This window comes from Protopterus annectens, chromosome 16.part0 (assembly GCF_019279795.1).
Source record: "Protopterus annectens isolate FY-2018-M chromosome 16.part0, PAN1.0, whole genome shotgun sequence".
NCBI classification, from domain to species: Eukaryota; Metazoa; Chordata; order Ceratodontiformes; family Protopteridae; genus Protopterus; species Protopterus annectens.
This window is the reverse complement of record NC_056750.1, coordinates 666,126,555-666,140,583: the sequence shown is the minus strand read 5'-3', so window position 1 is coordinate 666,140,583 and position 14,029 is coordinate 666,126,555. Positions and strand designations below refer to the sequence as shown.

At 42.1% G+C, this 14,029-nt stretch overlaps 1 protein-coding gene across 1 annotated transcript in view; it reads right to left on the bottom strand.

Moving 5' to 3' along the window:
* TMEM268 (transmembrane protein 268) overlaps nucleotides 1-14,029 on the bottom strand; it is a 242,874-nt gene that overhangs the window by 225,705 nt on the left and 3,140 nt on the right. The window contains exon 3 of the mRNA XM_044058167.1: nucleotides 12,811-12,920. Coding sequence (XP_043914102.1) covers nucleotides 12,811-12,920 — 110 coding nt within the window. The remainder of the gene's footprint in view (nucleotides 1-12,810; nucleotides 12,921-14,029) is intronic.

The window sequence follows — 14,029 nt, the reverse complement described above, 5'->3', positions numbered from 1 at the left end:
AGTCATATTTACAAAAAGTGTAGAAACTTTGATAGATTCTGAATGGTGTATTTTAACTAATTTTATATCATATCAGGATCTGAGCAGTCCTATTTCACCAGATGAATAATTAAAGACCGCATTCACCCTGCTTACAAGACTGTTCCTGCATCTATCATCTGGAAAGTGCTTCCCAAACATATGTTTAAGAACTACGAACTTCAGGAACAGCATCTTTCCTAATGTCATCAGGCTGCTGAGCTCTAGCAACCACTACACTCCATGTTGTCTAACTGGGTCAGCAGAAACTGTCTCAAAGTGTGCATTAACCTGGTTACCAGTCTCATCTAATACTTAGTGCAATATTCCCCATGACTGTAACTTATAGGCCATCTAGAGTAGTAGCAAATGCAATAAAATATCTCCTCTTTCAGTGCAATACATACTGCAAATTCTTAAATTAACCATAGTGCAATACTCAAATGTCTCTTTCTGTGCAAGGATCAATGCAGTGTCTTAACCAAGTACCTGGGCAATACTAAAGTCTCATGCAAGTAACTGTTCAGTTCAAAAAGAGTTAAAATGTGTTTCTAATTATGTACAATACAAGTCTGTCTACCTGCATGACCGTGATGTAATAGCTAGACATATGTGTAAATGTCTGTGAAAATAGTCTATATGTTGTCTGCACATTGAAGATCATTAATCATTCTTACAAGGGCAGTCTTGGTATTATGCTGACATGGACCAACTAAAAGCATCAGCTTTATCAATAGCCTTCTATATAAAAGGAATGTAAAAAAATGCTGGGTGGCAGTTTCCCCACGCAGCATGAATGAAATGGTGGCTTTCTAATTATGGGGGTAATAATTAGCAGTTAAGCTACATGGAAAATTTTCAATTCTCAGAGGTGCTCATAGCTGGACACATGGGCACATGACATGATGTATACCGTAAAAGATCTGAGTCCAGTAAAAAGCATGTAGGATGAACAACAGAAATTATTCTTGTGGTCTCCTTGCAGTCATAGGTACCAGATGTAATGTTCAGACGACCATTGAGGGGCATAACTCCAATTCCCCTGGTTAAATAACTTGCTCAATTACACAGAAGGTAAATGAAGACCAAAGGAATCAAACTCTGGACTACAGAAAGTATTTCAATAACATTTTATAGCCTTAATTGTCTGCACCAGCTGTCAGACCATTCTGACACTGTTTAAAATCATGCTGAGAGCAGTCGGGGGTTTCAGAATAGGTTCACCACAAGTATGCAAGTAACACAGTGAAGATGGTGCCTGATACTGAGAATTTCATCAAAAGACAGTTGCCGTCTTACATTAAAGCACACTTAAAATTTTCCAGCCTACAAGACAGGCTGGGCTGCCGAGTTTAACAGCAAGAAAGAGCAAAGCAGGATGAGCAGGTGTTGCAGAAATCTAACTGAAAAAGAACATCACTGTTTTCTTACCTATGATTTCTGATTGGCTGACAGCAGAATGGCCCACAAACCAAAGCCTCTCCTAAGGCAGACATGATGTTCCCCATAACCTTTCCATCCTTTTCCTAATAATCGCATACAGCCCATGATTATACCTGCATTTGTAAGTTACAGCAGGAAAAGGGTTTAGATGCATCAGTGCAAGTTGTCCAAAAGTACAGGATAGAATTCTGTCATATACACACATCTGCATTTCAAGAACACTTGTGCTGTGACCTACTAGGAGATGATCTAGAATGGATATAAAGATGCTGCTTGTGATATTACTCAAATGTCTAGCTGGCTACATGATAAAGACGAATTGAGCCCCAAATATGACCCAGCTGGACAGGGATTGAGTAGCTGAACAAGTGCTGTTGAAGGGGACAGACAGAAGGGAAGAGGTACTTCTTTGCCACTTCCACGTTCAAGGTTGAGAGGGACATTTCATTGGGAATATCTTTTACTAATGAATTTAATTTTTTTAACATGTTTGTTAAACATAACATTAAAAAAGTGACCCGTTCATATACAGTAATATAAAACCAACAATATTAACATTTCTTTAGTTATTTCTTACAGTATACATTTTAACAACTTTTATTAACTCCGACATTATATAAAGTGCTAACTTCCTGCCATCCCTTAAACTTCACTCCTCTTTCTGAATATGATTCTGCATGTATGGTTTCATACAAATTCCATGAATTTCTGTTATTTGCTCTCTCCCTTTACAATATTTAGTGCTTCAATTACAGTGCATTTTTGCCTCCAATCAATTTCTGGTGGAAACTGGGGAACTAGTGGAAGTCATCTGGTCAGAAGTGGAGGGAGATGCTGCCTGAGTGGTTGAGTCACACTCAGAAAGGGGAACAATAAAAGTACAGTTTTGTACCCACCATAAATGTAGATGTTCGAAGATCCACATTGCTGCAGTCCTTACACTTGGGTAGTCCGCTGTCCTCGGTCGGCCCGAATATCAAAGTATAAGGCTGACGTCGGTCAGGGCGCATTTGACTGACGTCAGGACGTCAGGGTACAAATGCGCATGACCAACGTCATATCCTCAGTCTTTTCTTGCCCCAGATGTCAGAAGACCCTAAAAATAAAGGTCAAAACCAAAAGACAGCAAACAACCAACCAACCACCCTTGCACTAACTATATGTACAATATATACCATATACACAAATGTACAACCCAACCCACACAACCACCTCTAACTACAGAGGGGAAGGAGGGAGGGTAATTGGACTGCAGCAATGTGGATCTTGAACATCTACATTTATGGTAGGTACAAAACTGTACTATGTTCTTCATCTCACATTGCTGCAGTCCTTACACTTGGGTAGAATCCCAAAGCAGAGGTAAGGGAGGATGGCTAACTACAAGGAAGCAGGAGCTGCCAAAATGCCCTGCAAAACAGCAGTGGCAAAACCAGCCCTGGACTTAGAGTAAAGTGGCAGGTGATAATGCTTAGAGAAAGTATGCACAGAACTCCAAGTAGCTGCCTCCAAAATATCCTTGGTTGCCACGCCTCTCAAAAAAGTTGTTGAAGTGGCAGTAGCCCTAGTGGAATGAGGCCTAATCCCAGCTGGAATCTCCTTGCCATGATGGGAATAACAGAAAGCAATGCAAAACCCAATCCACTTAGAAATAGTTTGTTTTGATACAGGCTTGCCCTGAGAACTCAAAGCACAAGAATCAAACAACTGCTGAGACTGCCTGCAACCTTTAGTTCTGTCCAAATAATAACGCAACTGCCTGTGGACATCTAAAGTGTGCAAAATCTTTTCCCTTTATTTTGGGGATTTGCATAAAAAGTAGGCAAATGAATAGTTTGGTTTAAAGCCACACTAGAAACCACCTTAGGCATAAAGGAAGGATTAGTACGTAATGATACCCTATCCTTATGGAAAATCAAGAAAGGCTCAACCGCCATAAGGGCCTGTAATTCAGAAACCCTTCTTGCAGAGGTAATGGCCAACAAAAAAGCAGTCTTCCATGATAAATATTTCAACTCAGCAGTAGCTGCAGGCTTAAAAGGTTGTAGAGTGAGTTTCTTCAACACAAAATTGAGATCCCAAGCAGGAGTAGGAGCTCTTCGTGGGGGTCTTATATTCTTTGCCCCTCTAAGAAGTTGCTTGAACAAAGGATGAGAAAACAATGGTGGGTTGTAATCATAGTGAGCTGAAATTGCTGCAGCATGAACTTTAATAGAAGAGAAAGACAAACCTTTGTCTAGCAACTCAGTAAGATATTGAAGAGCCACACACAAATTAGGCTCAGAAACATCAAAATCTTTTGCTGCACTCCAAAACAAAAATCTCTTCCATTTGTCTGCGTACACTTTCCTTGTACTAGGCCTCCTAGCTTCCAAAATAACATTTAAAACATGCTGAGGAAGTGGAGGCCCACTATGGTTCAAAACAGAATATGCCAGGCTGTTAGGTGCAGAGAGTGAAGCTTGACATTTAGCAAATGGCTGTCCTCCTGCGACAACAGGTGTGGAATCGAAGGCAAAGGCCATGGAGGCTTTCGTACCAGACTCCTCAGTAATGGGTACCAGTGATGTCGAGGCCAATCCGGAGCTATTAAAATCATCCTTGGCTTGTCCTGTCTGACCTTTAGAAGTACCTTTAGGAGGAGAGGCAGAGGTGGAAAGGCATACACATGAAGATTGCTCCAATTGAAAGAAAGAGCATCCACTCTCCAAGCTGTGGGATGAAACCTTTTTGTGCAAAACCTTGGCAGCTGATGGTTTAGTGGAGAAGCGAACAGATCTATGTCTGGAGTTCCCCATGACACTGTCAATTTCTGAAATACATGAGGATCCAATTTCCACTCGTGGGGATCCATAATTCGTCTGCTCAACACATCTGCTAAGGAGTTCTGTGCTCCTGGCAGAAACCTTGCCTGAAGATTGAGCTGTAAACTGAGAGCAGTCTCCCACAAAATCATTGCTTGCCTGCATAGAGGATAAGAATGTGTTCCCCTTGCTTGTTGATGTACCACATGACAGTTGTGTTGTCTGTTAGAATCAACACCTGCCCTGGAAGAAGTAACTCCTTGAAAGCAATTAATGCAAACTGGACTGCTAACATCTCCTTCATGTTGATATGTAGATGTTGTAGTCTGACAGGCCACTTGCTTTGTATCCACTTTCCATTTCGATGAGCTCCCGAAGCTTTGTCTGAGGCATCTGTCATTAAAATCTGACTCGCCTCTGGCCGGGTCACAGAGAGTCCCTTGTTTAGGTGACATTCCTGAGCCCACCACAAAATTCCTTTTGAATGCAAGGTATTATTTGAATGACAGTGTCCAGATCCTGGCAGTGCTGTGTCCATACATTTTTGAGATACCATTGTAGCTTCCTCATATGCAGTTTGGCATTGGGAAGTACCAGAATACAAGATGCCATGAACCCTAAGGCTTGAAGGACTGTCCTTGCAGTCAGCCCGGACTGATGAGATAGTTGATGGAAGTAAAGGGATAGACTCTTTTGTTTGTCCAGGGTTAAAAAGGCCATCTGGGATGCTGTATTCAGTCTCACACCCAGAAAGCACATGTCTTGAGAGGGTACTAGACTGGACTTTATTTCGTTAACAGAATACCCTAGGCATCTTAGCACTGCTATCACATATTCCAAATGATGAAGAAGCTCTTCTCTTCCTTGAGCCAGAATTAGGCAGTCGTCCAAATAAGGATAGATCTGTATTCCTTTTAGTCTGAAGAAAGCTATCACTGGAGCCAGAACTTTCGTGAACACTCTGGGCGCAGTAGATAAGCCAAAGGGCAATGCAGAGAACTGATAGTGAGAAGTCCCAGTTCAAAACGGATACTTTCTGCAACTTAGTCTGATAGGAACATGAAGGTAAGCCTCCTTGAGATCCAAAGTTACCATCCAATGATCTTTGCCCAGCAGAGGTAAAAGCTGCTGCAACGTCAACATTTTGAACTTGGGAATGTCCAGATAAGTGTTGAGGATAGATAAATCCAAAATTGGTCTCCACGTGTTCCCCTTCTTTGGTACTAGGAACAGGCGAGAATAAAATCCTAGGCCCACTTCTGGCAGAGGGACCGGCTGTATGGCCCTAGTTGGAGCAACAGAGAAACCTGTTTGTGAGGCTCTATTCTTTGTTGAGGAGGAACGTCTGGCATGCCTATGAAGGAGGCAAGGTATGGAAATAAAACCTGTAGCCGTGGTGTATGATATCCAATACCCATCTGTCCTGGGTAATTAAACTCCAATTTTCTTTGAAAAGTGCCAACCTTCCCCAAAGGTGCTGCCAGGCAGGCAGGCTCTGGCAGCTGAAAAGGAGTCATTGGGTCTGCTTACGAAAGGACCCTGCCCTCACCGAAGCCTGTGCAGGAGAACTCCCTGTTCTAGGCCTGAAAGAGCCCTGAGCTCTGCCCTTACCACGTCTAGATCTACCCCTAGACTGTGAATCATAAGAAGGATACGTCCACCCTTTAGTAGGCCAATTTCTACTAAACTTTGGAGGCTGGACCTGCAAAAAATCTTTAACAGTCTGCATAGACTTAGCCTTGTCTTCCATTTTCTTTAAAACTGTCTCAACAGGAGGACCAAACAACACGTCAGATTGTAAAGGAGCATCTAAAATCCTTGTTTTAACATGTTCAGACAAATTCTGATCCTTCAGCCAGGCGTGCCTGCGAAGAACTGACCCAGTGGCAGCCACCCTAGACGAGGCCTGTACAGCATCAAAACCACATTGCAAAGAATGCTTACCCACCTGTTCAGAAACATGCACTAAATCTTGCAACTCCTTACAATCAATACCTATTGCCAGAGCATCAACCTTAGATTTCAATTGTGAAAGGAGATAATTTTGGTATTTCAACATGTGAAACTGGCAATTCAGAGCCCTCATAGCAAGAGTGGAAGAAGTATAGACTTTCTTGCCCCATCTATCCAAGGCCCTAGCCTCCTTGTCTGCAGGAACCGGATTCTTAACAACAGAAGCCTTAACACCTTTAGGCCCATGGCTAACAGTTTCTGGGTCTGCCCTAGGACTCTTAAAAAGATACTTATGAGCTTCAGGCACCCTGTAATACCTATCCGGCTTAACAGGAGCAGGAGGCAAAGAATCAGGATTAAGAGAAGCTTCCATAAAAACATCTTCCACTACATCCAAAACAGGAGGTATAGCCAAAGGCCTATGCTGGGGTAACAACAGAAATTCCCTAAGCCTTTTTCTGGAATCAGAGAAGTCCTGACCTTCCCACTTAAAATGCTCCCTCATGGAATGAAGAGTTTCTGAAAAAGAAAATCCTCAGGAGGAGTAGCAGAAGGAGTAGAATCATCCACATCAGAATCAGAATAAGGAGAGTACTCCTGCAAGTCTTCAGCCGAAGACTCCGAAACATCTGAAGCCTGCTCAAAACCCCCCAGCTCAGGCTCCACCCTGGGCCTCTTATCAGGAGGGGGCATAGAACCCCTGATCAAAGTAATCAAATCTTCTGCCATTTTAAGCATATGCTTCTTGGGCACAGTACCTGAAGAGCTAGGGGTAACACTAACTGAAGCTAAACCTGGCCTGCCCCTGGGGGAAGCCTTTGAAACAGAAGGAGAGGCCTAGCCACCTTAGGAAGGGAGGGAGTATAGTAACATGAGAAGCCCCTCAGCCTGACTAGTCTCCTGAGAGGCCACATCTTGTAATAACAAGGTCTCCCCTGGGAACAAAGAAACCTCCGGTGGAGCCACCGGCTCCACCGACACCTCTAAAGAACCGGCATCTGGTACAGACGGTTCTTCTAGCCTAGGCTTAACTGCCTTGTCCTTGCGCTTCTTTGAAGAAGCGGGCGTCGGAGCATCCAACGGCATTTTATAGTTACACCGCTTCCCAAAGACTAACCTCGCACAATCCAACCTTCTCTTTATAGTGCGTTTATTAAATCTAGCAAGAGCAACAGCCAACAACGTCGTGCTCAGGCCCTAAGCAAGGAATACACAAAGTATGAAAATCTTTATGCGGTATCTGTTTCCCATAAGAAATGCAATTATTAACTTTTTCTGACATCCGGTAAATGACTGAGGCAAGAAAAAAGTAAAATATTCCCAACGGGTACTTAGCCAACTTTGAACTCGGTCTGAAACTTCTAAATCGAAAAATCTCAGAACGCCAACCGGCACTTGCAACACTGCTTCTGCATCGGACCATGCGGCAAAAAAGACTGAGGATATGACGTTGGTCATGCGCATTTGTACCCTGACGTCCTGACGTCAGTCAAATGCGCCCTGACCGACGTCAGCCTTATACTTTGATATTCGGGCCGACCGAGGACAGCGGACTACCCAAGTGTAAGGACTGCAGCAATGTGAGATGAAGAACATCTGCATTTGTGCAGAGTGATGGAGACCTGATTATGATCTAGGCAACCCAAGCTCATTTAACAGCTCAGATACCTTTTGGTGCTGGTATAGGAGAGTGACCTGGTTTAGCTCACTGACCTTTCTTCAGGGGTAGGGAAGGGGCATGTGTTCAGGGTATACTGTCCATAATAGAATTACAAATGTAGACCAGGGCTGATTGTTTTCAAGGGTAGCAGGGAAATCTGATCAGGTGTGGACATGCATCACAGAGATCCATTATATGCTACCCCCATGAACACCAGTTTGTATGCACAGTGGAGACACTGTACTTAAACAAAACCCCCAAGCCTCTGAGTACAGCTACATTTTTGTCCCCAGGAATGAAAAGCCATAGGGCATTCACCCAGAGGAAACGAGCAAGTAGATACAGCAGCTGATGGCAAGCCTGGTGGTCATGTGAGAACTGAAGAGAAAAAAGACAGCAAAATAAAAAGCGCCTGCAAGGGGGATGCTGCATCCATTGCATATCCCTCTGCTCAGTGTGTATCCAGCATACCAGGGAGACAACAGGGCTGCAAATATAAAAACTCCTGATGGCCACCTATATGACAGCTATGCTGAGATTAGTTCATATCCTGTTGTGGGTTAATTAGGCTCAGAGTGCAACAACTGGCAGGCATGGGGAGGGGGGGGGTTAAAAAAATTGCTTACTTTTCTAAGTTGGGCCAGCTGAGCACTGGGTGACCATACCAGAACCAGTGGAATCCTCAGGCTGAAATAACTCAGATGGTGGTCAGACCAAATCACAGACTCCAAAACCACTTGTGACATAATCAAGTCATAGCTTATATTCTGAAGGAAAAATTAGAATATAGCAACCTTAAGTAATTATGAACAATAGGTTCGTGGAGATACACAGGGTGGGGTAAAAAAACTAAAAGTACTCCTTCCTGCCCAAATGCTGTGATATGCCTAACCTGATATTTCAAGAATGTGGACAAAAAGACACAATGAAAAAAAATGAGCATACTCCTGCAAGCTAAAAATACTACTGTGACATTTTTCAGGAAGATTTTGTCATTATACCAGCCATAAGTCAGTTAGTTATGTCTTCCTAGCATTCATGTAAAGATGTTACTTGGCCTGTGTGGCTTCTGTGGGATGCACAGTATGAGTTAGAAACAATGAATAATTATATACTGAACTGATGAGAATTAAAATGGTATCTTACCAGGAAATTAATGGAAACCTGACTTGAAACTGTGTGTGTGTTTTGAGAATATGTGTGTGTTTGTATGTATGTAAAATCTGTTATCTCTTGACACTCTTTGCCATACTAATCCGTCAGAATCACACTAATTGTTTCTTAACTACATTTTAGTTTCTAATGCCCAAATCATTTAGTCTGGGTATTAATACATGCTTTAAAACATTTTACTGACCTAAGCATCTTCTTCTTCTTTCGGCTGCTCCCGTTAGGGGTCGCCACAGCGGATCAACTGTTTCCATTTCTTCCTGTCCTCTGCATCTTGCTCTGTCACACCAACCACCTGCATGTCCTCTCTCACCACATCCATAAACATTATCTTAGGCCTTCCTCTTTTCCTGTTACCTGGCAGCTTCATCCTTAGCATCTTTTTCCCAATATGCTCTGCATCCCTCCTCAGCACATGTCCAAACCAACGTAATCTTGCCTCTCTGGCTTTGTCTCAAACCTTCCAACCTGAGCTGACCCTCTAATATATTTATTCCTAATCTTGTCCATCCCTGTCACACCCAATGCAAATCTTAACATCTTCAACTGTGCCATGTCAAGCTCTGACTCCTACCTTTTTGTCAATCCCACTGTCTCCAACCCATATAACATAGCTGGTCTCACTACCCTCTTGTAGACTTTCCCTTTCACTCTTACTGGTACTTGTCTGTCACAAATCACTCCTGACACTCTTCTCCACCCACTGCATCCTGCCTGTACTCTCTTCTTCACCTGTCTTCCACACTCACCATTACTCTGAACTGTTGATCCCAAGTATTTAAACTCATCCACCTTCACCACCTCTACTCCCTGCATCCTCACCATTCCGCTATCCTCCCTCTCATTCACACACATATATTCTGTCTTAGTCTTGCTGACCTTCATTCCTCTTCTCTCTAGAGCATATCTCCACCTGTCCAGGGTCTCCTCCACCTGCTCCCTACTCTCACTGCAGATCACAATGTCATCTGCAAACATCCTAGTCCACGGGGCCTCCTGTATGATCTCATCTGTCAACCTGTCCATCACCACTGCAAATAAGAAAGGGCTGATCCTTGATGTAATCCCACCTCCACCTTAAATGCATCCATCACTCCCACCGCAGACCTCACCACTGTCACACTACCCTCGTACATATCCTGTACTACTCTTACATACTTCTCTGATACTCCTGACTTCCTCATACAGTACCACAACTCCTCTCTAGTCACCCTGTCATATGCTTTCTCTAAATCCACAAAGACACAATGCAACTCCTTCTGACCTTCTCTGTACTTCTCCATCAACACTCTCAGAGCAAACATCGCATCTGTAGTGCTCTTTCCTGGCATTAAACCATACTGCTGATCACTAATCATCACCTCCCTTCTTAACCTAGCTTCCACTACTCTTTCCCATAACCTCATGCTGTGACTGATTAATTTAATCCCTCTGTAGTTACTACAGCTCTGCACATCACCCTTATTCTTAAAAATTGGTACCAAAACACTTTTTCTGCATTCCTCAGGCACCCTCTCACTTTCCAAGATTTCATTAAACAATCTAGTTAAAAGCTCCACTACCATTTCACCTAAACACCTCCATGTTTCCACAGGTATGTCATCTGGACCAACAACCTTTCCATTCTTCATCCTCTTCATAGCTATCCTTACTTCCTCCTTGCTAATCCACTACACTTCATGATTCACTAACCTCACATCATCCAACCTTCTCTCCCTCTCATTCTCTTCATTCATCAGCCCCTCAAATTACTCTTGCCATCTGCTCAACACACTCTCCTCGCTTGTGAGTACGTTTCCCTCTTTATCCTTATCACCCTTACCTGCTGCATATCTTTACTAGCTCAGTCCCTCTGTCTAGCCAATTGATATAGGTCCTTTTCTCCCTCCTTAGTGTCCAACCTTTCATACGCCTTATCCTTAGCCTTCGCCACCTCTCTCTTTGCCATGCACCTCATCTCCTTATACTCTTGTCTACTTTCTTCATATCTCTGACAATCCCACTTCTTCTTCGCCAACCTCTTTCTCTGTATACTCTCCTGTACTTCTTCATTCCACCCCCAAGTCTCGTTGTCCTCCTTCCTCTTTCCGGATGTCACACCAAGCACCTTTCTAGCCATCTCTCTTACTGTAGTTACCCAGGATGTAAAATTATGGGTTGTGGCTAACAGTAAAAATTGCAGAAAGAGGTTTAGATGCTAAACTTCATCCTGGTGATACAGGGAGAAAGAATAATAACTCTCTGATAAGTTTAACTATATCGGATGGCAGAATTTTCCTTTAAAACCAAAAAGTCAAGACAATTGAGCTGAAGGAACAGAAGTAGCATTGATCATTGAAATCCCCATACCCAGTGATTACAATGTCTTGCATACAGAGATACACAAAGTCATATCAGAATCTGCAAGCAAAAATGAGAACAATGTGGAAGAAAGATTTCCAGACAGTTCCAATAGTAGTAGGAGCAATGGATTTTATAAAAAAAAGAATCTACAATTATATTTAGATACGTTACCAATACATCCCATATGAATTGCAAAAGGAGTCATTACTGGGCACATTGCGGGTGCTATGAATAGCACTTCTGGCTGACATAAAAGATTGAACCAATACTAATTTCATGAACTTTAATTGTACTTTGACTTAGGAATGGGGTCCATTCCAATCATGGTATTAGAACCCCAAAAAGACTTGGAGAAATTAAAAAGGAAAAAGCCAGAAGTTATAGTAAAACCTACTGGCAGATAATGCTGAATTTAAGTTTCTGCCTGTCTCCCCCAACCTCCTCTCATGAAATGGCATCAAAGAGGACTCCCCAGCTATCACTTGGGAACTGATCTGCAGTACTCTTTCTAAGACCAAGAACACTGCATCGATGGGCCACAAAAATATTCCAAGGTGCTTTGTAAATAACATGAAGCACAAGATATCAGGCCATCTGAAAGTCACTATTTACCCATAGCCTTCAAACAGGCTTTGTGCCTAGGCAATGGTAACAGTCATTTCTCTGCACAAAGGTGTGCTATCTTTGGACCCTGGAAATTACAGCGTCATATGCAAAGCTATGGAAAGAATCATCCCGGAAATTATCAAAAATGACATAGGAATCCTCCATACACTGGACCAAACCAGTTTGGTTTCACCAAAGGCAGATCATGCCTACTCATCCAGGTGGACCTTTTTGAGAAGATCATCAAAGCAAAGGATGAGAACAAAATGGTTCACACTTCCTACATTAACCTGGACAAGGTATATGACACAATATCCTACTTGGGCATTTTTGAAAAACTCACGAGATTAGATTTAAACACTTATGTCACTCAGTGGATAGTCAGTTGGTTCACAGGCTGGACCCAAGAAGGTAGAATTGGGGAGGCCAGTGAACAGTGGAGTCCCTCAGGATTGCTTCTGGGACCACACTTTTTAGAATTTATTTTTCTGAAGTCAAGGTCAACATCAAGGGCCTCTAGTTGACCAAACTTGAAGATGGTTGTACATTATGGTACATTATGAGCAATTATAGAATTCTCCAACAACACTAATGTTCTCCATGAAGGCTTGACACAGACATATAACTGGTGTCAGAGACACAGACTAAAACTAAATGCCAAAAAGTGTATAATAGTATCCTTCTGGAAGTCAGCCATCCCTGGTAACTACTATAACATAAGAGTGTTTCAATAGCACCTATTGTATAAAGGATACATACAGTGAGAACACTTCTTGTCTCAGTTGCATCTTTCATCTTCCAGCAGGTACTAACCTCAATTCCAAATGACTTTAGTTTTTCTACACAGCCTTGAATATCAAATCCTTCTGATGAATATGAGTTGCAGGCAACAACAGAAGCAAGAATCTGTCCATTCTGGAGCTCTGCATAAAATAGAAAAGAAGTTTTTATTAGAATTAGTTTTCTTTTTTTTTTAATACAGCATACTCTTGCTGATATCAAAGTACTTGACTAACGAGTGATTATCCAGACATACCCATTCAGTTTTTTTTGTATGGACAATGTCTAGGTGGCATTACCCCAGAATGATCATATTGGGGGGAACGGAATTTTGCCTACACTTACCCAGTGGTACCAATATTTTTCCTCATCAGGGCAGCTGACATGCAAAGAAACCGCTGTGCGAAGCATTTTTATACTTTCTTGTATATGCTGTACTTCAGACACCTGTGAAACCCAGACAAGATAGCTTCCAGTGAAGGTCTCAGAGCTGCTGTATAAGAACACACATTTAACTTCTCAAATCCATCTAACCTTAGTTCTCCCATAGCCATGATGTCTGCTAGCACCTTCAGAGTTATAGCTGTTTTGGAACATATTACAATCTTATTTCCATTTTTCTCACAGAAAAAAAACTCCCATGCATTAACCAAGCTGCTTTTTTAATGTAATTTTTATCTGCTTTCATTAAAGAAAGATTTATATTTTAGTTTTCACAGGGTAACTGATGAAGGTGCCTTATTTTCTGAAGCACCGTGACAGACTCTTTCTGTATTTGATAAAGTGTATTTTGTTAGGCGTACTGAGTCTACTAAGTAACTAGATTGGGATTTCACTTATGGAGAGAAACAGCACAATGGAAAAATATACTTTAAAGCAGACTGCTTTTTCTCTGAGTAGGTATGATCTTGGAGTTAGTACATGTAAGTTCTGGGAGGAGGGGATGGCAGCACAAAATGATTTTCTGTTGACAATTAGGTGAATTTTTTTTTTAAATTTTTGATATTGTCTTTTACTTTCTCAAGCTACTTCTAGTATATATTCGAGACAGAAGTAGTGTAACTTCAAGGATCTGGAACAGAAGCTAAGTGAATTGATCTAGTGTTTTTTTTTTCCAGTTAGAACCATTGCAAGAATATAGAGCAAATACAGTAAAGCAGACATTGATACACTGCGTTTCGAGTGTTGGCTTGGTTCCTAGTTTAATTAAAATAATACACATGAGGATCCTAGTTTGTAAAAGGTTTCACAA